The sequence below is a fragment of the Bombina bombina genome, chromosome 8, assembly GCF_027579735.1.
Source record: "Bombina bombina isolate aBomBom1 chromosome 8, aBomBom1.pri, whole genome shotgun sequence".
NCBI lineage: Eukaryota > Metazoa > Chordata > Amphibia > Anura > Bombinatoridae > Bombina > Bombina bombina.
Genome location: NC_069506.1, coordinates 320,615,217 through 320,641,010, shown reverse-complemented (window position 1 = coordinate 320,641,010; position 25,794 = coordinate 320,615,217). Strand labels below are relative to the sequence as shown.

The following is a 25,794-nucleotide window of genomic DNA, read 5'->3' as shown; positions in this document are numbered from 1 at the left end:
GTTTCAGTTTGATTCTTCTGCTTATAATTTCAGTTTTTTTCATTATAAGATTTAAACTTTGTTTTGGGTGTGGATTATTTTTCAGCGGAATTGGCTGTCTTTATTTTATCCCTCCCTCTCTAGTGACTCTTGCGTGGAAGATCCACATCTTGGGTAATCATTATCCCATACGTCACTAGCTCATGGACTCTTGCTAATTACATGAAAGAAAACATAATTTATGTAAGAACTTACCTGATAAATTCATTTCTTTCATATTAGCAAGAGTCCATGAGGCCCGCCCTTTTTGTGGTGGTTATGATTTTTTTGTATAAAGCACAATTATTCCAATTCCTTATTTTTTATGCTTTTGCACTTTTTTCTTATCACCCCACTTCTTGGCTATTCGTTAAACTGATTAGTGGGTGTGGTGAGGGGTGTATTTATAGGCATTTTGAGGTTTGGGAAACTTTGCCCCTCCTGGTAGGAATGTATATCCCATACGTCACTAGCTCATGGACTCTTGCTAATATGAAAGAAATGAATTTATCAGGTAAGTTCTTACATAAATTATGTTTTTTATTCGTTCTCTTGCTATATTTATTTGAAAAATAAGGCATCTAAGCTAAGGAGCCAGACAATTTTTGGTTCAGTACGTTGGACAGCACTTGCTTAATGGTGGATGCATTTACTTACCAATCAGTAAGAACAACCCAGGTTGTGAACCAAAAATGGGCCAGCTTCTAAACTTACATTCTTGTTTTTCAAATAAAGATAGCAAGAGAATGAAGAAAAATTGATAATATGAGTAAATTAGAAAGTTGCTTAAAATTGCATGCTCTATCTGAATCATGAAAGAAAAAAATTTGGGTTCAGTCTCTCTTTAACACAACATCCCGCTCCCTGCCACCACCGACTGTAGTCTCTCACCGTGCCTATCTAATATACTACATACACAAATGTTTAGTTCTGACTTTTTCTAAGGGCTGCAAAAACTAGTGCAGTGAGCCGCCATTTTGCCACCCTTGATTTAAAATGTAATTTTCAATCAAAATTTGCATTGTTTTCCAGCCCAGAGCCATACCCTTTGAAAAGCCTCTTAAAGTGAATGTCAATTTTAATGCTAAAGTGCCCGGTTTTTAAAAATTCGATTAAAAACAGAGGCACTTTAATTCATCAAAATTTACATTTCACTCCTGTTGTGAAAAAAAACTTACCTTTTTATCTTGACAGCAGCTCCAGTTTCCTCCGGTCGTTGCAAGCCATTTCTGATGTCAGAAATGATGGATAGGTCATCCTCCAATCACGGCTTCCCCCCCGGGGGAATCAGTGTCTGATTCCACTCCTTGATTGGAGGAAGCTGGATTCCTCATTTTAGACCCAGGAAGAGGCTTTGCGACGGGTGGATGAAGCTGGAGCTGCTGTGAAGATTAAAAAGGTAAGGTTTTTTTTCACAGCACGAGTGAAATGTAAATTTTGATGAATTAAAGTGCCCCTGTTTTTAATCGAATTTTTAAAAACCGGGCACTTTAGCATCAAAATTTACATTCACTTTAAGAGGCTTTTCAAAGGGTATGGCTCTGGACTGGATGTTTATCTTATCTGCTAAGTGAGCTTCCTGTCCTGATTGCGCAGTAGCTGTGTAACGCTGCAAGTTTTAACTGCTCTGACCTCTGGGGGTAAAACTACAATTTTCACAGTAATATTGCAGGAATCGCATTTTATGGGGAATCGCATGTGTTCAGATGTTTTTTCCATCCTGAATGTCAGATGTTGGTTACTTTGTAGGTCTCTAATGCTATGGCTGAGGAGATCCGCCGTCTTTCTGTCCTGGTAGATGAATATCAGATGGATTTCCACCCCTCACCAGTTGTTATCAAAGTTTACAAAAATGTAAGTTAAACAAAACACAACATCCACATTTCAGCACAACGCGATATTCTTTACTAATAAGATTTTTACCTCTCTAACAGGAGCTTCATCGGCACATAGAGGAAGGTCTTGGAAGGAACTTGTCAGATCGCTGCTCCACTGCAATTTCTGCCTCTCTGCAAACCACACAGCAGGAGATGATTGGTTAGTAATTGTGATAATGTTCATCAACTGATTAAAGGGCCATAATAGTTTTTTACATGCGCTAATCAGTTAGAGCATGTCATTTTACAACTTTCGATCCAGCTCTACTATGTGTTTAACCCCCACAAAATTGGCGGTGCATTGCTGGTCTCGATCAGAACCCGCCACTAATCCAATCGGCAGCGCCAGTCACACGACTCGTGTAGAGTAGAGCATGTAATATTTAGACTATTATGGCCATTTCATTTCTATAATGAAACTGAAGTATTTAAAGGGACACTAAATTACAAATAAAAACATGTTAAATGAGTCATTGTAGTACAAGACCACATATATATTGTATCAAGCTTTTTTATTGGTTTAATGACATTTCTTTTTAATTGATTCTCTCTTCACAACCTTATAAATATTGTGCGCTTGCTTTACTTGTACAGTAAGGGAAGGAGATCCATTCAGTAGAGCAAATATAATGAAGAAACTAAAATATCATTTACTGTTTAACCCTTTTAAAGCTTCTAAATATTTCTCTTTCCCACAAACTTTTTATGTTCCAGTCCAGCTGTAGGTTATGGTTTGGAGATGTATAACATTTTTAGATTTCTGGGGTTTTGTTTTCTTTTATTTCCTATGAATTTACATTGTTGATAAATACAAAATGTCAGCGTGCCAATCGTTTTTATTAAAATGTAACAATGCATTTAATTAGAGACTAGGTTAATAGCTGAGCTTACAATGGAAAGTGAACACCTTTAGATTTTTATATAAAATGTTTAGTTATGTGTAATTAAAAACTGTGCAATATATTTCTGCTATTTATTTTTCTCCCTTTTAATGTAATTTAGCTCTGAGCCGTTTGTAATTCTCAGAATTTGAAATGCACCTGCTGATTTTTCAAGGCTAAATATGCTACATATCTAACCCTAATTGACTTTAATTGATAACAACGGCAAATCAGTGCGGACTAAAGCCCAGGTTGACTGGCAAATTGTGGGTAGAGTTTGGCTATTTACATTTTTAGTAGTATAAAGGACATTCATTTGTTTTATAAACTTGGCTGATATGTTATTTTATAGCAGCACAACAGAAAGGTCTTGTAATTACAAGGTGTTTACTGTCACTTTAACCCCCGGCTTACATAAAGACCTGCGATGCTTTGCTTTTTACACACGTGCCTGGTAGTGAAGCTGTTAAAGCGACATGCGCCCGTATGAAGGAAGATGGACCAATAATTAGAGAATGCTTCTTTTAAAAATACATTTTGTGTCTAAATCGGCATTTGTTAGCTGCCATGTTGGCACTGAGAATGAGTAGAAGATGCTGTTCTTGGATCATAAGACAGATATTTAGTAAAACATGTTTTATTGTTAATAATAATCATCATCATCATAATAAAGATTGTGTTACAAAGCTGTCAGAAGTGGCAAACTGAACTCAAACAGCCCATTTTATATATATATATATATATATTCCTAGTCAAAGCTTGTTCATTTCAAAACAATAACAAAATAACAACGAAAGCAGAAAATCAAAGCATAATCACAAAAACCTCAAAAAATTAATGAAATTTAAAGGGTGACTAAACTTTTTTTTTTTTGCTTCCATTATTTTTCTTGCTACATGTAATTAAAGGAACAGTAAACTGGAAAAAAAGAAACTTTCATGAATTAGAGCATGCAATTTCTAAACAATTTTCCAGTGTGCTTATATTATCAAATTTACTTTGTTCTTTTGGTATCTTTTGCTACAGATAGGCTTAGGAGCAGCAATGGCTGCACAAATATGCCTTTTGCTGTTGGCTCACCTGAAATGTTCAGCTAGCTCCCAGTAGTGCATTGCTGCTCCTTTAACAACAGGTACCAGGAGAGTTAATCAAATTTGGTAATAGAAATTCATTGGTAAGTTGTTTAAAATTGTATATTCTATCTGAAACATGTTTGGATTTCATGTCCCTTTTAAATTGCATAGTGTCTACTTCCTGTCAGCCCCCAGAAAGGCTGGAGTGCATTCTGAGGAATGCTAAACTCAAAACACTCCCACATGCTGCACACGGATTGGCTGATATGTGCATGAGCTCATTTATATTTGTGCCTTATTGCCTACTGGAAAGGAAATGAGCTAAACAGTGTTCAAGAGGTTTTTCAGTTGGTATCTCCCAGGCCTAAAATATTGCATATTTTTCTGACAAATTGACAGTTTTAATTGCTTCCAAAATGTTTGTTTATTTCACATGCAGATCTTTTACAATGTAGTGGATAATTTCTAATGCAAAAGGAAAACTATTTCAGTGTCCCTTTAAGTCTAAAGAGATTTCGTTGTTCCATCGTTTTGAAATGTATTAATGTTTTCTGAAAAATGGATGTTCCTGCGCAGAGGAAACCTATTTTTGTTTTCATGCCGGTGGGGATCGTTACTTTCTACTTACATAGCTGTGAAGCTATAACCACTAAAGGGTTAAAAGTCTCGCTCGAGAGCCGCAACCATTGTACCTACTAAGCAAAACGCGGCTGGTGATTGGCAGATTGTTCAACTTTTTACTGATTGGCTCATTGGTGGTTTCCTGTTTAAGATCTACAATGCTTGTGGCTCCTTTACGCCCCTTGTGGGGTTTAAACACACTTATCTAGGGTCATTAATGCAAGGGGTAAAAACTCTAAATGAGCAGTCTAAAATGACATGAATTAATCTTGAGTCTGTTCAAGAGTGTCTAAAGGGACTTTCTAGAGCAGATAATAATGTGGCGGTTTAGCAACTGCATGCTTTAAGCTGATTTGTCACACAAGCATGCGTACAGTGAATATGCACCAGTCACTGCTTTGTCATACAAGCATGCGTACAGTGAATATGCACCAGTCGCTGATTTGTCATACAAGCATGCGTACAGTGAATATGCACCAGTCACTGCTTTGTCATACAAGCATGCGTACAGTGAATATGCACCAGTCACTGCTTTGTCATACAAGCATGCGTACAGTGAATATGCACCAGTCACTGCTTTGTCATACAAGCATGCGTACAGTGAATATGCACCAGTCACTGATTTGTCATACAAGCATGCGTACAGTGAATATGCACCAGTCGCTGATTAGTCATACAAGCATGCGTACAGTGAATATGCACCAGTCGCTGATTTGTCATACAAGCATGCGTACAGTGAATATGCACCAGTCGCTGATTTGTCATACAAGCATGCGTACAGTGAATATGCACCAGTCGCTGATTTGTCATACAAGCATGCGTACAGTGAATATGCACCAGTCGCTGATTTGTCATACAAGCATGCGTACAGTGAATATGCACCAGTCGCTGATTTGTCATACAAGCATGCGTACAGTGAATATGCACCAGTCGCTGATTTGTCATACAAGCATGCGTACAGTGAATATGCACCAGTCGCTGATTTGTCATACAAGCATGCGTACAGTGAATATGCACCAGTCGCTGATTTGTCATACAAGCATGCGTACAGTGAATATGCACCAGTCGCTGATTTGTCATACAAGCATGCGTACAGTGAATATGCACCAGTCGCTGATTTGTCATACAAGCATGCGTACAGTGAATATGCACCAGTCGCTGATTTGTCATACAAGCATGCGTACAGTGAATATGCACCAGTCGCTGATTTGTCATACAAGCATGCGTACAGTGAATATGCACCAGTCACTGATTTGTCACACAAGCATGCGTACAGTGAATATGCACCAGTCGCTGATTTGTCATACAAGCATGCGTACAGTGAATATGCACCAGTCGCTGATTTGTCATACAAGCATGCGTACAGTGAATATGCACCAGTCACTGATTTGTCATACAAGCATGCGTACAGTGAATATGCACCAGTCACTGCTTTGTCATACAAGCATGCGTACAGTGAATATGCACCAGTCGCTGATTTGTCATACAAGCATGCGTACAGTGAATATGCACCAGTCGCTGATTTGTCATACAAGCATGTGTACAGTGAATATGCACCAGTCACTGCTTTGTCATACAAGCATGCGTACAGTGAATATGCACCAGTCGCTGATTTGTCATACAAGCATGCGTACAGTGAATATGCACCAGTCGCTGATTTGTCATACAAGCATGCGTACAGTGAATATGCACCAGTCGCTGATTTGTCATACAAGCATGCGTACAGTGAATATGCACCAGTCCCTACTTTGTCATACAAGCATGCGTACAGTGAATATGCACCAGTCACTGATTTGTCATACAAGCATGCGTACAGTGAATATGCACCAGTCACTGATTTGTCATACAAGCATGCGTACAGTGAATATGCACCAGTCACTGATTTGTCATACAAGCATGCATACAGTGAATATGCACCAGTCACTGATTTGTCATACAAGCATGCGTACAGTGAATATGCACCAGTCGCTGATTTGTCATACAAGCATGCGTACAGTGAATATGCACCAGTCGCTGATTTGTCATACAAGCATGCGTACAGTGAATATGCACCAGTCGCTGATTTGTCATACAAGCATGCGTACAGTGAATATGCACCAGTCGCTGATTTGTCATACAAGCATGCGTACAGTGAATATGAACCAGTCGCTGATTTGTCACACAAGCATGCATACAGTGAATATGCACCAGTCGCTGATTTGTCATACAAGCATGCATACAGTGAATATGCACCAGCCGCTGATTTGTCACACAAGCATGCGTACAGTGAATATGCACCAGTCGCTGATTTGTCATACAAGCATGCGTACAGTGAATATGCACCAGACGCTGATTTGTCATACAAGCATGCGTACAGTGAATATGCACCAGTCGCTGATTTGTCATACAAGCATGCGTACAGTGAATATGCACCAGTCGCTGATTTGTCATACAAGCATGCGTACAGTGAATATGCACCAGTCACTGCTTTGTCATACAAGCATGCGTACAGTGAATATGCACCAGTCGCTGATTTGTCATACAAGCATGCGTACAGTGAATATGCACCAGTCACTGATTTGTCACACAAGCATGCGTACAGTGAATATGCACCAGTCGCTGATTAGTCATACAAGCATGCGTACAGTGAATATGCACCAGTCGCTGATTTGTCATACAAGCATGCGTACAGTGAATATGCACCAGTCACTGATTTGTCATACAAGCATGCGTACAGTGAATATGCACCAGTCACTGATTTGTCATACAAGCATGCGTACAGTGAATATGCACCAGTCACTGCTTTGTCATACAAGCATGCGTACAGTGAATATGCACCAGTCACTGCTTTGTCATACAAGCATGCGTACAGTGAATATGCACCAGTCGCTGATTTGTCATACAAGCATGCGTACAGTGAATATGCACCAGTCGCTGATTTGTCATACAAGCATGCGTACAGTGAATATGCACCAGTCGCTGATTTGTCATACAAGCATGCGTACAGTGAATATGCACCAGCCGCTGATTTGTCATACAAGCATGCGTACAGTGAATATGCACCAGTCGCTGATTTGTCATACAAGCATGCGTACAGTGAATATGCACCAGTCACTGCTTTGTCATACAAGCATGCGTACAGTGAATATGCACCAGTCGCTGATTTGTCATACAAGCATGCGTACAGTGAATATGCACCAGTCGCTGATTTGTCATACAAGCATGCGTACAGTGAATATGCACCAGTCGCTGATTTGTCATACAAGCATGCGTACAGTGAATATGCACCAGTCACTGCTTTGTCATACAAGCATGCGTACAGTGAATATGCACCAGTCGCTGATTTGTCATACAAGCATGCGTACAGTGAATATGAACCAGTCGCTGATTTGTCATACAAGCATGCGTACAGTGAATATGCACCAGTCGCTGATTTGTCATACAAGCATGCGTACAGTGAATATGCACCAGTCGCTGATTTGTCATACAAGCATGCGTACAGTGAATATGCACCAGTCGCTGATTTGTCATACAAGCATGCGTACAGTGAATATGCACCAGTCGCTGATTTGTCATACAAGCATGCGTACAGTGAATATGCACCAGTCGCTGATTTGTCATACAAGCATGCGTACAGTGAATATGCACCAGTCGCTGATTTGTCATACAAGCATGCGTACAGTGAATATGAACCAGTCGCTGATTTGTCATACAAGCATGCGTACAGTGAATATGCACCAATCAGGTTTTCCTCTAGGATTGGTAGTTGCTGATTAGAGAGGGTGGGAATAGAATGCTGTGCACATACACAATGTGCTTTTAAAATACTGGGGCTCCATCTGAGTCCCTATAGATCATATTCCATTAGTAAAGTAGAACTGACAGGATCTTGTACACTATATATTGAATCCAACAGACACAGTTTTAAAATAACTTTGGATTGGGTCCAATACCTCTTAAAGATATTTAGAAATGTTCTCTTCCTCCTTTTCTTGCAGAAGGGCTAATGCCCCTCCTTCCCCTCTCTGTGCGCAATCAAATCGACTTGCTGGTCCCACGTCAGTGCTTTAACCTGAGCTACGATCTGAGCTGTGACAAACTGTGCGCTGATTTTCAGGAAGATGTTGCGTTCCACTTCTCGCTTGGATGGACAATGCTCGTGAATAGATTCTTAGGACCTAAAAATGGACGTAGAGCATTGTCGTACAGTGATCAGGTGAGAATAGATCTGCAGAAAACTGTTCACTTAAATGAAAGAACATAGAAGCACATCTAGTTAGCTCTGATGTGTAGGTTTAGTTAATCCTCTGGTTATGGATATACCAGGCATGCTTGAATTCCCTTATGTTTCTTCCTACCACCTCTACTGGAAGTCTATTCCATGCATCAACCACCCTTTTATAAAGAATTGCTTATACACAAACTACTCCTGAACCTTCTACAATGTGAGGTCATAACCTCTTCATTAGATCCTTTAATACAGTGTTGGTCAACTACGGTCCTCAAGTACCCCCAACAGGCCAGGTTTTCATTATAGCTGAACCAGTGCATAGGTGAAGTAATCAGCTGATCAGTAACCATGGTTACTAACCTGCTCTCATCCTTCAGCTGATTTTGTCACCTGTGCACTGGTTCAGCTATAATGAAAACTTGGCCTGTTGGGGGTACTTGAGGACCGGGTGTTGAGAAACACTGCTTTAATATACTGTACATGAAGCTTTCTATCATATGTCCTCCCTTTCTTCTCTCTTTTTTTTTTCTGCTTCAAAACTCTTATGGATAAAAGGAAATGGTTTTAATGATAATATATTACTAATGGATCAGATTGACAGAGTTTATTTTATCGTAACACATTTGTAAGCTCAAGCCTTTTTTTCTTTTTTTTTTTTCTTCTTCTAAATTTGTGTCCTTTTCTAGGTCCCTCGCACAATGCCTTTGACACCAGTAAACCCTTCTATGCCACCGATGCCACAGGGCTCTTTGACCCAGGAAGAACTCATGGTTTCCATGGTAACTGGATTGGCCTCTTTGACCTCTAGAACCTCCATGGGAATACTAGTCGTGGGAGGAGTGGTGAGTGCACAGATCTTCCCTTGATTAGTTCCTTGTGTAGTGCCCTAAATATTTTATGGTTTCATGAGGTGGTCACAATCTGTCGTACTTTAACTGTATTTCAGGTGTGGAAGGCTGTAGGATGGCGTCTCATCGCTTTGTCATTTGGACTCTATGGACTTCTCTATGTGTATGAGCGTCTCACTTGGACTACGAAAGCAAAGGAAAGGACTTTCAAACGTCAGTTTGTGGAATATGCAGCTGAGAAACTACAGCTTATAGTCAGCTACACAGGCTCCAACTGCAGCCACCAAGTGCAGCAGTGAGTAAACTTAGTTTTCAATTACTAAACCCCACCTATAGCTGTGTCGCTCACACTGTCATCTTCCTAATGATCATTTGTACAAGTTTATTCTTTTCTGTTTTCTTAAGTTAATGGCTGCCCTAAAGCTAGCAGCTCATACATATACACTCACCAGCCACTTTATTAGGTACACCTGTTCAATTGCTTGGTAAGGCAAATTGCTAATCGGCCAATCACATGGCAGCAACTCAATGCATTTAGGCATCTAGATGTGGTGAAGACGACTTGCTGAAGTTCAAACCGAGCATCAGAATGGGGAAGAAAGGGGATTTAAGTGACTTTAAACGTGGCATGGTTGTTGGTGCCGGACAGGCTGGTCTGGGTATTTCAGAAACTGCTGATCTACTGGGATTTTCACGCACAACCATCTCTAGGGTTTACAGAGAATGGTCCTAAAAAGAGAATATCCAGTGAGCGGCAGTTGTGTGGATGAAAATGCTTTGTTGATGTCGGAGGTCAGAGGAGAATTGGCAGACTGGTTTGAGATGATAGAAAGGCAACAGTAACTCAAATAAACACTCGTTACAACCAAGGTATACAGGATACCCCCTTGAATGCACAACACGTTGAACCTTGAAGCAGATGGGCTACAGCAGCAAAATACAACACCAGTGCCACTCCTGACAGCTAAGAACAGGAAACTGAGGCTACAATTTGCACAGGCTCACCAAAATTGGACAATAGAAGATTGGAAAAACGTTGCCTGGTCTGATGAGTCTCTATTTCAGCTGCGACATTCAGATGATAGGGTCAGAATTTGGCGTAAATAACATGAAAGCATGGATCAATTCTGCCTTGTATCAATGGTTCAGGCTGGTAGTGGTTGTGTAATGGTGTGGGGGATATTTTCTTGGCACACTTTGGACCCCTTAGTACCAATTGAGCATTGTTTAAATGCCACGACCTACCTTAGTATTGTTGCTGACCATGTCCATCCCTTTATGACTGCAGTGTACCCATCTTCTGATGGCTACTTCCAGCAGGATAATGCACCATGTCACAAAGCTCAAATCATCTCAAACTGGTTTCTTGAACATGACAATGAGTTCACTGTACTCCCATGGCCTCCACGGTCACCAGATCTCAATCCAATAGAGCACCTTTGGGATGTGGTAGAACGGAAGATTCGCATCATGAATGTGCAGCCGAAAATCTGCAGCAACTGCGTTATGCTATCATGTCAATATGGACCGAAATCTCTTAAGGGTAGTTTCCAAAACATTGTTGAATCTTCGCCACCAAGAATTAATGCAGTTCTGAAGGCAAAAGGGGGTCCAACCCGGTACTAGAAAGGTGTACCTAATAAAGTGGCCAGTGAGTGTAATTGACCCACAGAATATATTTACCACATGCTTAGCAGATTATATCAAACCCTTGTAGTATGTCACGTATTTGTCCTGTGTAGACACACTACCTTACCCCACGCACAATCATAATGTGCTTCATTTATATAATGCTATGTTTTGTCTGTTTTCATGTTTAACTTTGCTGTGTGTCAGATTGCCTTAAAAGGACACTGAACCCACATTTTTTCTTTTGTGATTCAGATAGAGCATGCAATTTTAAGCAACTTTCTAATTTACTCGTATTATCAAATGTTCTTCATTCTCTTGGTATCTTTATTTGAAAAGCAAGAATGTAAGTTTATATGCCGGCCCATTTTTGGTGAACAACCTGGGTTGTTCTTGCTGATTGGTGGATAAATTCACCCACCAATAAAGAAGTGCTGTCCAGCTGTCCAAAAAATGGCTCTCTCCTTAGCTTAGGTGCCTTCTTTTTCAAATAAAGATAGCAAAAGAACAAAGAAAAATTGATAATAGCAGTAAATAAGAAAGTAGCTTAAAATTGCATGCTCTATCTGAATCACAAAAGAAAAATTTGGGTTCAGTGTCCCTTTAAAGGGACATTAAACCCAAATTTTTTCTTTCACGATTCAGATAGAAAATATAATTTCTTCTGTTAAGTGTGATCAGTCCACGGGTCATCATTACTTGTGGGATATTATCTGCTCCCCTACAGGAAGTGCAAGAGGATTCACCCAGCAGAGTTGCTATATAGCTCCTCCCCTCTACGTCACCTCCAGTCATTCTCTTGCACCCAGCAACTAGATAGGTCGTGTGAGAGGACTATGGTGATTATACTTAGTTTTATATCTTCAATCAAAAGTTTGTTATTTTAAAATAACACCGGAGTGTGTTATTACCTCTCTGGCAGAGTTTGAGGAAGAATCTACCAGAGTTTTGCTATGATTTTAGCCGGAGTAGTTAAGATCATATTGCTGTTCTCGGCCATCTGAGGAGTGAGGTAAACTTCAGATCAGGGGACAGCGGGCAGATGAATCTGCATAGAGGTATGTAGCAGTTTTTATATTCTGACAAAGATTGATGCTATAACTTAATTATTTTAACTGTTATAATTTTTTTCTGTGCTTCTTAAAGGCACAGTTCGTTTTCATATTATTTGTAAATTACTTTGAAAAGTATTTTCAAGTTGCTGTTTATTTGCTAGTGTGTTAAACATGTCTGATTCAGAGGAATATCTCTGTGCTATATGTGTTAATGCCAAAGTGGAGCCCAATAGAAATTTATGTACTAAATGTATTGATGCTACTTTAAAAAACAGTCAATCTGTACAAATTGAACATATTTCACCAAACAACGAGGGGAGAGTTATGCCGACTAACTCGCCTCACGTGTCAGTACCTGCATCTCCCGCTCAGGAGGTGCGTGATATTGTAGCGCCGAGTACATCTGGGCGGCCATTACAAATCACATTACAAGATATGGCTACTGTTATGACTGAAGTTTTGGCTAAACTACCAGAACTAAGAGGTAAACGTGATCACTCTGGGGTGAGAACAGAGTGCGCTGATAATGCAAGGGCCATGTCTGATACTGCGTCACAGTTTGCAGAACGTGAAGACGGAGAGCTTCATTCTGTGGGTGACGGTTCTGATCCAAATAAACTGGACTCAGACATTTCAAATTTTAAATTTAAGCTTGAGAACCTCCGTGTGTTACTAGGGGAGGTATTAGCGGCTCTGAATGATTGTAACACAGTTGCAATCCCAGAGAAAATGTGTAGGTTGGATAAATATTTTGCGGTACCGACGAGTACTGACGTTTTTCCTATACCTAAGAGACTTACTGACATTGTTACTAAGGAGTGGGATAGACCCGGTGTGCCTTTCTCACCCCCTCCTATATTCAGAAAGATGTTTCCAATAGACGACGCCACACGGGACTTATGGCAAATGGTCCCTAAGGTGGAGGGAGCAGTTTCTACTTTAGCTAAGCGTACCACTATCCCAGTGGAGGATAGCTGTGCTTTTTCAGATCCAATGGATAAAAAATTAGAGGGTTACCTTAAGAAAATGTTTGTTCAACAAGGGTTTATATTGCAACCTCTTGCATGTATTGCGCCTGTCACGGCTGCAGCAGCATTTTGGTTTGAGTCTCTGGAAGAGACACTTCAATCATCCACACTAGATGACATCACACACAAACTTAAATTCCTTAAGTTAGCTAATTCATTTATTTCAGATGCCGTAGTACATTTAACTAAACTTGCGGCTAAAAATTCAGGATTCGCCATTCAGGCACGCAGAGCTCTGTGGCTGAAATCCTGGTCAGCTGATGTTACGTCTAAATCTAAATTGCTTAATATTCCTTTCAAAGGGCAGACCTTATTCGGGCCCGGCTTGAAAGAGATTATTGCTGACATTACAGGAGGTAAAGGTCATGCCCTGCCTCAGGACAAGGCCAAAGCCAAGGCTAGACAGTCCAATTTTCGTTCCTTTCGTAATTTCAAAGCAGGAGCAGCATCAACTTCCTCTGCACCAAAACAGGAAGGAGCTGTTGCTCGCTACAGACAAGGCTGGAAACCTAACCAGTCCTGGAACAGGGGCAAACAGGCCAGAAAACCTGCTGCTGCCCCTAAGACAGCATGAATTGAGGGCCCCCGATCCGGGACCGGATCTAGTGGGGGGCAGACTTTCCCTCTTCGCCCAGGCTTGGGCAAGAGATGTTCAGGATCCCTGGGCGTTAGAGATCATATCTCAGGGATACCTTCTGGACTTCAAATCCTCTCCCCCAAGAGGGAGATTTCATCTGTCAAGGTTGTCAACAAACCTAACAAAGAAGGAAGCGTTTCTACGCTGCGTACAAGATCTTTTATTAATGGGAGTGATCCATCCAGTTCCGCGGTTGGAACAAGGACAAGGGTTTTACTCAAATCTGTTTGTAGTTCCCAAAAAAGAGGGAACCTTCAGGTCAATCTTGGATTTAAAGATCCTAAACAAATTCCTAAGAGTTCCATCGTTCAAGATGGAAACTATTCGAACAATTTTGCCCATGATCCAAGAGGGTCAGTACATGACCACAGTGGATTTAAAAGATGCTTACCTTCACATACCGATTCACAAAAGCCATTACCGGTATCTAAGGTTTGCCTTTTTAGACAGGCATTACCAGTTTGTAGCTCTTCCATTCGGACTGGCTACGGCTCCAAGAATCTTCACAAAGGTTCTGGGCACTCTTCTGGCGGTACTAAGACCGCGAGGAATTTCAGTAGCTCCGTACTTAGACGACATACTGATACAAGCTTCAAGCCTTCAAACTGCCAAATCTCATACAGAGATAGTACTGGCATTTCTAAGGTCGCATGGATGGAAAGTGAACGAAGAGAAAAGTTCTCTCTTTCCACTCACAAGAGTTCCCTTCCTGGGGACTCCGATAGATTCTGTAGAAATGAAGATTTACCTGACAGAGGACAGGTTAACAAAACTTCAAAGTGCATGCCGTGTCCTTCATTCTATTCAACACCCGTCAGTAGCTCAATGCATGGAGGTAATCGGACTAATGGTAGCAGCAATGGACATAGTTCCTTTTGCACGCCTACATCTCAGACCACTGCAACTGTGCATGCTAAGTCAGTGGAATGGGGATTACTCAGATTTGTCCCCCACTCTAAATCTGAATCAAGAGACCAGAAATTCTCTTCTATGGTGGCTTTATCGGCCACATCTGTCCAGGGGAATGCCATTCAGCAGGCCAGACTGGTCAATTGTAACAACAGACGCCAGCCTACTAGGTTGGGGCGCTGTCTGGAATTCTCTGAAGGCTCAGGGACTATGGAATCAGGAGGAGAGTCTTCTTCCAATAAACATTCTGGAATTGAGAGCAGTCCTCAATGCTCTTCTGGCTTGGCCCCAGTTAACAACTCGGGGGTTCATCAGGTTCCAGTCGGACAACATCACGACTGTAGCTTATATCAACCATCAGGGAGGGACAAGAAGCTCCCTAGCAATGATGGAAGTATCGAAGATAATTCGCTGGGCAGAGTCTCACTCTTGCCACCTGTCTGCAATCCACATCCCGGGAGTGGAGAACTGGGAGGCGGATTTCTTAAGTCGTCAGACTTTTCATCCGGGGGAGTGGGAACTTCATCCAGAGGTCTTTGCCCAAATACTTCGACATTGGGGCAAAACAGAGATAGATCTCATGGCGTCTCGACAGAACGCCAAGCTTCCGCGCTATGGGTCCAGATCCAGGGATCCGGGAGCGGTCCTGATAGATGCCTTGACAGCACCATGGACCTTCAGGATGGCTTATGTGTTTCCACCTTTCCCGATGCTTCCTCGATTGATTGCCAGAATCAAACAGGAGAAAGCATCAGTGATTCTAATAGCGCCTGCATGGCCACGCAGGACTTGGTATACAGATCTGGTGGACATGTCATTCTGTCCACCTTGGTCGTTACCTCTGAAACAGGACCTTCTGATTCAGGGTCCTTTCAAACATCAAAATCTAACTTCTCTGAAGCTGACTGCTTGGAAATTGAACGCTTGATCTTATCAAAGCGTGGTTTTTCTGAGTCAGTTATTTATACCTTAAAACAGGCTAGGAAGCCTGTTACCAGAAAGATTTACCATAAAATATGGCGTAAATACCTATATTGGTGCGAATCCAAAGGTTACTCTTGGAGTAAGGTTAGGATTCCTAGGATATTGTCTTTTCTACAAGAAGGTTTAGAAAAGGGGTTATCCGCTAGTTCCTTAAAGGGACAGATCTCAGCTCTGTCCATTCTGTTACACAAGCGTCTGTCAGAAGTTCCAGACATTCAGGCTTTTTGTCAGGCTTTGGCCAGGATTAAACCTGTGTTTTTAAAGCTGTGGCTCCACCATGGAGTTTAAACCTTGTTCTTAACGTTTTACAGGGTGTTCCGTTTGAACCCCTTCATTCCATTGTTATAAAGTTGTTATCTTGGAAAGTTCTATTTTTAATGGCTATTTCCTCGGCTCGAAGAGTCTCTGAGTTATCAGCCTTACATTGTGATTCTCCTTATTTGATTTTTCACTCGGATAAGGTAGTTCTGCGTACTAAACCTGGGTTCTTACCTAAGGTAGTCACTAACAGGAATATCAATCAGGAGATTGTTGTTCCATCCTTGTGCCCAAATCCTTCTTCAAGGAAGGAACGTCTTTTGCACAATCTGGATGTAGTTCGTGCCCTTAAATTTTATTTACAGGCAACTAAAGATTTTCGACAAACGTCTTCCCTGTTTGTCGTTTACTCTGGTCAGAGGAGAGGTCAAAAAGCTTCTGCTACCTCTCTCTCTTTTTGGCTTCGTAGCATAATTCGTTTAGCTTATGAGACTGCTGGACAGCAGCCTCCTGAAAGAATTACAGCTCATTCCACTAGAGCTGTGGCTTCCACTTGGGCCTTTAAGAATGAGGCCTCTGTTGAACAGATTTGCAAGGCTGCAACTTGGTCTTCGCTTCATACTTTTTCCAAATTTTACAAATTTGACACTTTTGCTTCCTCGGAGGCTATTTTTGGGAGAAAGCTTCTTCAGGCAGTGGTTCCTTCTGTATAAAGAGCCTGCCTATCCCTCCCGTCATCCGTGTACTTTTGCTTTGGTATTGGTATCCCACAAGTAATGATGACCCGTGGACTGATCACACTTAACAGAAGAAAACATAATTTATGCTTACCTGATAAATTCCTTTCTTCTGTAGTGTGATCAGTCCACGGCCCGCCCTGTTTTTTAAGGCAGGTAAATATTTTTTAAATTATACTCCAGTCACCACTACACCCTTGGCTTCTCCTTTCTCGTTGGTCCTTGGTCGAATGACTGGAGGTGACGTAGAGGGGAGGAGCTATATAGCAACTCTGCTGGGTGAATCCTCTTGCACTTCCTGTAGGGGAGCAGATAATATCCCACAAGTAATGATGACCCGTGGACTGATCACACTACAGAAGAAAGGAATTTATCAGGTAAGCATAAATTATGTTTTTAAACAACATTCCAATTTACTTCTATTATCTTATTTGCTTCATTATCTTGATATACTTTTCTGAAAAGCATATCTAGATAGGCTCAGTAGCTCCTGAGTGGTGGCTGCACATAGATTCTTCGTGTGATTGGCTCACCGATGTGCATTGCTATTTCTTCAACAAAAGGTTATCTAAAGAATGATGCAAATTAGATCATAGAAGTAAATTGGAATGTTGTTTAAAATTGTATTCTCTATCTGGATCATGAAAGAAAATGTTTGGGTTTAATATCCCTTTAAGGCTCACTAAATATCTGCCCTCCATTCATATAGGGAACTATCTGGGACATTCGCTCACTTGTGCCAACAGGTAGATATAACGCGGGAAAACTTGGAACAGGAGATCACAGCTCTGAATAAGAAGATTGAAATCCTAGACAATCTGCAGAGCAAAGCCAAACTATTAAGGTAAAAAGAAATTACTGATTTTTTTTTATTCCTTTTTTTTTTTTTTTTTTTAAAGTAACCTTAAACTCAAAGCTAATGTCCCCATGGCGTTTTAATCATATTTAACACAGCACAGTACATTAATTACTTTTTCCTGTAATTTACATCTGAAAATGTGCTTTTTCCACTTACCCAGAGGTATACTGGTGTGTATCCTGCATACCTATGTATGCTGTTGCTTTTCTGACCCTGCTACAAGCTATATATAAATTGCTTAGATTATATTCAAGAGACTTTTCAAGATGTTCAATCATGAACTGCTTTGCATTTGCAAAACCTGGAATGGCAGTTTAAATATTTTTAAAACCTTTTGTATACAGTTGTTTTTAATTGCTGATATACACTATACATAAAAAAAAACGTAGTGCTTTTTTGAAACGGTTGGATCTTTAAGGGACACTGGGGGCTACACGTTAATCACAGTAAGACAAATGCTGTCATTTTAAAGAACAAGGCTCTCTTAAAGTTCTGCATTTGCAGCTGGGGATTTATTTTGTCATTTTTGATTTGTAATGGTAATTGGTGCTGTGCAGTGAATCTTTCTCTGGCGTCATTTTCACACCTGTTTTTTTATTTTCTTTACAGGAACAAAGCCGGCTGGTTGGACAGTGAACTGAACATGTTCACTCACCAGTATTTGCAACAGAGCTGACGTCCTAACATTTAGGATAGCACAGAAGATACAACCATTTCTGTCACATTCTCTAATACTTTCCAAACCACTATAAATTACATTACTATGTATAGATCTGAGGACTGAATGCATTTATAGGGGAAAGGATCCAGTGAATGCTGTGACTGCTTTTTTCTTTTAATTCTGTCCTATGCACTATCAGCCTTATACCATTATTAGCCAATAATATTTATTCAGTAAAAGCGTATAACTTGGCCCTGAGATTTCAATACAATTTTTGAGATGTTTATTGCAAACTGAATTTATAGTCCTTTTCTATACGAGCAAAGCCTTACAAGGGCTGTGTGTTGTCACTGCAGTAGTCAGTCAGCTAGAAAGTTGCTTTATGGTCACAGTGTCGGAGGTTTGTACAGTTCTTAACGTGATCTTTATTAAAGGGGTATAGAAGTGTTGTATTGTTTAATGCATCCCGTCATGTCTACTTAAAAGGATTCTAAACCTAAATGTTTTCTTTCATGATTCAGACAGAGCAGTAATTTTAAGCATGTGATAGAGAGGTATAGTGTTGTACTTAGCACATACTAGCAGCTGGTAGTGCGCAAAGAAATCTTATTTTCTTTCATGTAATTGGCAAGAGTCCATGAGCTAGTGACGTATGGGATATACATTACTACCAGGAGGGGCAAAGTTTCCCAAACCTCAAAATGCCTATAAATACACCCCTCACCACACCCACAATTCAGTTTTACAAACTTTGCCTCCCATGGAGGTGGTGAAGTAAGTTTGTGGTTTGTGCTAGATTCTACGTTGATATGCGCTTCGCAGCAGGCTGAAGCCCGGTTTTCCTCTCAGAGTGCAGTGAATGTCAGAGGGATGTGAAGAGAGTATTGCCTATTTGAATACCATGGTCTTCCTCTAGGGGATCTATTTCATAGGTTCTCTGTTATCGGTCTTAGAGATTTCTTCTCCTACCTCCCTTTTCAGATCGACGATATACTCTTATACCATTACCTCTACTGATTCTCGTTTCACTACTGGTTTGGCTATCTACTATATGTAGATGAGTGTCTTAGGGTAAGTAAGTCTTATTTTATTTATGACACTCTAAGCTATGGTTTGGCACTTTATATGTAAAGTTCTAAATATAGGTTTTAAACTTATATTTGCCATGATTCAGGTCAATCAGTGTTCCTTCTTTCAGACTGTCAGTTTCATTTTTTGGGAAAATGCATATGAATTAAATTTATTTCTTACCTTAAAATTTTCAATTGACTTTTTTCTTCTAAATTGCGGGCTGTTAGGCTCGCGGGTGCAGAAAATGCTAGAATTTATTGCGTCATTTTTGGCGCAAGAATGACGTCATTTCCGGCGTCATAGTTGACGCCGGAACTTTTCAAGTAATTGCGTCATTTTTGACTCGTGTTTTGTTGCAGACGTTTTTTGGCGCCAAAAAATGTGGGCGTCATACTTGGCGCCAGTTTTTTTCACATTATTTCAGTCTCACTTTTTAGTTGCTTCTGGTTTCTAGAGGCTTGTTCTGTTTTACATTTTTTCCCATTCCTGAAACTGTCATTTAAGGAATTTGATAATTTTGCTTTATATGTTGTTTTTTCTATTTCATATTGCAAGATGTCACTACCTGACCCTGGATCAGAATCTACTTCTGGAAAGACGCTGCCTGATGTTGGTTCTACCAAAGCTAAGTGCATTTGTTGTAAACTTTTGATAACTGTTCCTCCGGCTGTAGTTTGTGTTAGTTGTCATGATAAGCTATCAAACGCGGATAATATTTCCTTTAGTAATAATCCATTACCTGTTGTTGTTCCTTCAACATCTAATGTTCAGGATGTTCCTGTTAATGTAAAAGAATTTGTTTCTAATTCTATTCGGAAGGCTCTGTCTGTTATTCCTCCTTCTAGTAAACGTAAAAGGTCTTTTAAAACTTCTAATATTTCAGATGAATTTTTAAATGACCGCCATCATTCTGATTTATCTATCTCTGATGAGGATCTATCTGGTTCAGAAGATTCTGCCTCAGATATTGACACTGATAAATCTTCATATTTGTTTAAGATGGAGTTTATTCGTTCTTTACTGAAAGAAGTGTTGATTGCATTAGATATGGAGGAGTCTAGTCCTCTTGATATTAAAACTAATAAGCGTTTAAATTCATTTTTTAAACCTCATGTAGTTATTCCAGAAGTTTTTCCAGTTCCTGATGCTATTTCAGAAGTAATTTCTAGGGAATGGAATAGTCTGGGTACTTCATTTACTCCTTCTCCAAGGTTTAAGAAATTGTACCCTTTGCCGTCTGATAGATTAGAGTTTTGGGAAAAAATCCCCAAAGTTGATGGGGCTATCTCTACTCTTGCTAAACATACTACTATTCCTAAGGATCCTTTAGATAGGAAGCTTGAATCCTTTCTAAGGAAGGCTTATTTATGTTCAGGTAATCTTCTTAGACCTGCTATTTCTTTGGCTAATGTTGCTGCGGCTTCCACCTTCTGGTTGGAGGCTTTAGCGCAACAAGTGTCAGACCATAATGCTTATAGCATTGTTAAACTTCTTCAACATGCTAATAACTTTGTTTGTGATGCCATTTTTTATATCATTAGGATTGATGTCAGGTATATGTCTTTAGCTATTTTAGCTAGAAGAGCTTTATGGCTTAAATCTTGGAATGCAGATATGACTTCTAAGTCAACGTTGCTTTCTCTTTTTTTCCAAGGTAATAAATTATTTGGTTCTCAGTTGGATTCTATAATTTCAACTGTTACTGGGGGGAAGCGAGCTTTTTTGCCTCAGGATAAAAAATCTAAGGGTAAATATAGGGCTGCTAATCATTTTCGTTCCTTTCGTCAGAATATGGAACAGAAGCCTGACCCTTCCCCTAAAGGAACAGTTTCCGTTTGGAAACCTTCTCCAGTCTGGAATAAATCCAAGCCTTTTAGAAAATCAAAACCAGCTCCCAAGTCTGCATGAAGGTGCGGCCCTCATTCCAGCACAGCTGGTAGGGGGCAGGTTACGTTTTTTCTAAGATGTTTGGATCATTTCGATTCAAAATCTTTGGATTCAGAACATTGTTTCTCAAGGATACAAAATAGGTTTCAAGGTAAGACCGCCTGTGAGAAGATTTTTTCTCTCACGCATTCCAGTAAACCCATTAAGGGCTCAGGCGTTTCTGAAATGTGTTTCAGACCTGGAGTCAGCTGGGGTAATTGTGCCAGTTCCAGTTCTGGAACGGGGCCTGGGGTTTTATTCAAATCTGTTCATTGTACCAAAGAAAGAGAGTTCTTTCAGACCAGTTCTGGATCTAAAAATATTGAATCTATATGTAAGGATACCAACATTCAAAATGGTGACTACAAGGACTATTCTGCCTTTTGTTCAGCAAGAGCATTATATGTCCACAATAGACTTACAGGATGCATATCTTCATATTCCAATTCATTCGGACCACTATCAGTTCCTGAGATTCTCTTTTCTAGACAAACATTACCAGTTTGTTGCTCTTCCTTTTGGCCTAGCAACAGCTCCAAGGATCTTTTCAAAGGTTCTCGGTGCCCTTCTCTCTGTAATCAGAGAGCAGGGTATTGCGGTATTTCCTTATTTGGACGATATCTTGGTACTTTCTCTTTACATTCTGCAGAATCTCACACGAATCAACTTGTGTTGTTTCTTCAAAGACATGGTTGGAGGATCAATTTACCAAATAGTTCCTTGATTCCTCAGACAAGGGTAACCTTTTTGGGTTTCCAAATAGATTGAGTGTTCATGACCTTGTCTCTAACAGAAAAGAGATGTCTGAAATTGGTTTCAGCTTGTCGAAACCTTCAGTCTCAATCATTCCCTTCGGTATCTTTGTGCATGGAAATTCTAGGTCTCATGACTGCTGCATCGGACGCGATCCCCTTTGCTTGTTTTCACATGAGACCTCTCCAACTTTGTATGCTGAACCAATGGTGCAGGGATTATACAAAGATATCACAATTAATATCCTTAAATCCCAATGTTCGATCTTCTCTGACTTGGTGGTTGGATCACCATCGTTTAGTTCAAGGGGCCTCCTTTGTTAGTCCAACCTGGACTGTGATCTCAACAGATGCGAGTCTTTCAGGTTGGGGAGCTGTATGGGGATCTCTGACAGCGCAGGGGGTTTGGGAATCTCAGGAGGCGAGATTACCAATCAACATTTTGGAACTCCGTGCGATTTTCAGAGCTCTTCAGTTCTGGCCTCTTCTGAAGAGAGAATAGTTTATTTGCTTTCAGACAGACAATGTCGCAACCGTGGCGTATGTCAATCATCAAGGTGGGACTCACAGTCCTCGGGCTATGAGAGAAGTATCTCGGATACTTGTATGGGCGGAATCCAGCTCCTGTCTAATCTCTGCGGTTCACATCCCAGGTATAGACAATTGGGAAGCGGATTATCTCATTCGCCAGACGTTACATCCGGGCGAATGGTCTCTTCACCCAGAGGTATTTTTTCAGAGTGTTCAAATCTGGGGACTTCCAAAAATAGATCTGATGGCTTCTCATCTAAAAAAGAAACTTCCCAGGTATCTGTCCAGATCCAGGGATCCTCAGGCGGAAGCGGTGGATGCGTTGTCACTTCCTTGGAATTATCAACCTGCTTATATCTTTCCGCCTCTAGTTCTTCCAAAAGTGATTTCCAAAATCTTAATGGAGCGTTCGTTTGTACTGCTGGTGGCTCCAGCATGGCCACACAGGTTTTGGTATGCGGATCTCGTTCGGATGGCCAGTTGCCAACCTTGGACACTTCCGATAAGGCCAGACCTTCTATCTCAAGGACCTTTTTTCCATCAAGATCTCAAATCGTTAAATTTGAAGGTATGGAGATTGAATGCTTAATACTTAGTCATAGAGGTTTCTCTGACTCAGTGATTAATACTATGTTACAGGCTCGTAAATCTGTGTCTAGAAAGATTTATTACAAAGTTTGGAAGACTTACATTTCTTGGTGTTCTTCTCATAGATTCTCTTGGCATTCTTTTAGAATTCCTAGAATTTTACATTTTCTTCAGGATGGTTTGGATAAGGGTTTGTCTGCAAGTTCCTTGAAAGGACAAATCTCTGCTCTTTCCGTTCTGTTTCACAGAAAAATTGCAAATCTTCCTGATATTCATTGTTTTGTACAGGCTTTGGTTCGTATCAAGCCTGTCATTAAGTCAATCTCTCCTCCTTTGAGTCTTAATTTGGTTTTGAGGGCTTTACAGGCTCCTCCGTTTGAGCCTATGCATTCTCTGGACATTAAATTACTTTCTTGGAAAGTCTTGTTCCTTTTGGCCATCTCTTCTGCTAGAAGAGTTTCTGAGTTATCTGCTCTTTCTTGTGAGTCTCCTTTTCTGATTTTTCATCAGGATAAGGCGGTTTTGCGGAATTCATTTAAATTTTTACCTAAGGTTGTGAATTCTAGCAACATTAATAGAGAAATTGTTGTCCCTTCTTTGTGTCCTATTCCTAAGAATTCTCTGGAGAGATCTTTACATTCTTTGGATGTAGTAAGAGCTTTGAAATATTATGTTGAAGCTACTAAAGATTTCAGAAAGACTTCTAGTCTATTTGTTATCTTTTCTGGTTCTAGGAAAGGTCAGAAGGCTTCTGCCATTTCTTTGGCATCTTGGTTAAAGCTTTTGATTCATCATGCTTATGTGGAGTTGGGTAAATCCCCTCCTCAGAGGATTACGGCTCATTCTACTAGGTCAGTTTCTACTTCCTGGGCTTTTAAGAATTAAGCTTCTGTTGATCAGATTTGCAAAGCAGCAACTTGGTCTTCTTTGCATACTTTTACTAAATTCTACAATTTTGATGTTTTTCTTCCTCAGAAGCAGTTTTTGGTAGAAAAGTACTTCAGGCAGCCGTTTCAGTTTGATTCTTCTGCTTATAATTTCAGTTTTTTTCATTATAAGATTAAAATTTTTTGATTTGGGTTGTGGATTGTTTTTTCAGCGGAATTGGCTGTCTTTATTTTTTCCCTCCCTCTCTAGTGACTCTTGCGTGGATGTTCCACATCTTGGGTATCTGCTATCCCATACGTCACTAGCTTATGGACTCTTGCCAATTACATGAAAGAAAACATAATTTATGTAAGAACTTACCTGATAAAATCATTTCTTTCATATTGGCAAGAGTCCATGAGGCCCACCCTTTTTTTGTGGTGGTTATGATTTTTTTTTTTATAAAGCACAATTATTCCAATTCCTTGTTTGATGCTTTCGCTCCTTTCTTATCACCCCACTTCTTGGCTATTCGTTAAACTGAATTGTGGGTGTGGTGAGGGGTGTATTTATAGGCATTTTGAGGTTTGGGAAACTTTGCCCCTCCTGGTAGGAATGAATAACCCATACGTCACTAGCTCATGGACTCTTGCCAATATGAAATGAATTTATCAGGTAAGTTCTTACATAAATTATGTTGTTATAGAGAGGTATAGTGTTGTACTAAGCACCTGCTAGCAGCTGGTAGTGCGCAAAGCAATCTTATTGTTATAGAGAGGTATAGTGTTGTACTAAGCACATGCTAGCAGCTGGTAGTACGCAAAGCAATCTTATTATTGTGACTCAAGCTCTCTTCTTGCAATGAGCGTCACAGGAGCAGGTTTGTTTTAATGCAGCTGGATTTAACTTCATCAGCTTTTTAGTAATACAAAAAAACAAACTGCTAATGGTCCAATCTGGAGTGAAAGTATGTTATAGTTAATAAAATAGTGCGTGTGTATGTGTGTGTGTGTGTGTGTGTACTATCTTCTTTTCTTGCATTAAACAACACATTATTCAATACATACCCCTTTTAATCACTATTTGTTCATGTCTCTTAAACTGGGCTTAAAAAAATGTTTTACTTCAATTAATGCCAAGTTTGTATCACTGTATGAAGGAAGGTGGAAAATTTATTTCAGTTAAACATTTGTCAAGTATTATTGTATTTGCACTTTCAAGTTGTGTAGGTTTACTTTACTTCTGGCATTAATTATGTGTGTGTATATATATATATATATATATATATATATATATATATATATATATATAATCAGTCCCTGTTACTCCTGCTTGTAAAGCACCTTATGTGTTTTTCCACTGTGATTAAAAAAAAAACCTTTGGGTACCTAGTTTCCATATAACACAAATATGCACTTGGATAGTTACATCAAAAGACTCCATATTTTTATGAATTATATTTGTTTTGCTCTTTTGTACCTGTTTCTGTTTGTTTTACTTTTATCCAAATTTGTCCAAAATAATCCTTTTAATCCTTGCAAATTATTTCTGGCAGTAAACGTATTATTTATTACCTGTAACATGGTGCTCCTTTTGTAGAGCCATGGTTCGTCTTGTCAGAGCGAATGTTTTGTAGATTGTTCAAAACTTGCGAGAAAGGGAATATAATTGTTCTGTAAGGCACAGAAATCTGCCCAGAACATTTAAAGCTTGTCTAGATCCTATGAACAACATTCCACCATATTCAGTGTGTCTCAATGTGTAGCACAGCAGC

The 25,794-nt window shown here is 40.0% G+C and overlaps 1 protein-coding gene across 1 annotated transcript in view; it reads left to right on the top strand.

The window, feature by feature from the left end:
• MFN2 (mitofusin 2) overlaps positions 1-18,578 on the top strand; it is a gene marked incomplete at its 5' end in the record, with an annotated part of 116,895 nt that extends 98,317 nt beyond the window's left edge. The window contains 7 exon segments of the mRNA XM_053691529.1: positions 1,768-1,872; positions 1,953-2,055; positions 8,448-8,665; positions 9,367-9,522; positions 9,627-9,823; positions 17,475-17,609; positions 18,234-18,578. Coding sequence (XP_053547504.1) covers positions 1,768-1,872; positions 1,953-2,055; positions 8,448-8,665; positions 9,367-9,522; positions 9,627-9,823; positions 17,475-17,609; positions 18,234-18,300 — 981 coding nt within the window.
• Between the last annotated feature and the right edge of the window lie 7,216 nt (positions 18,579-25,794).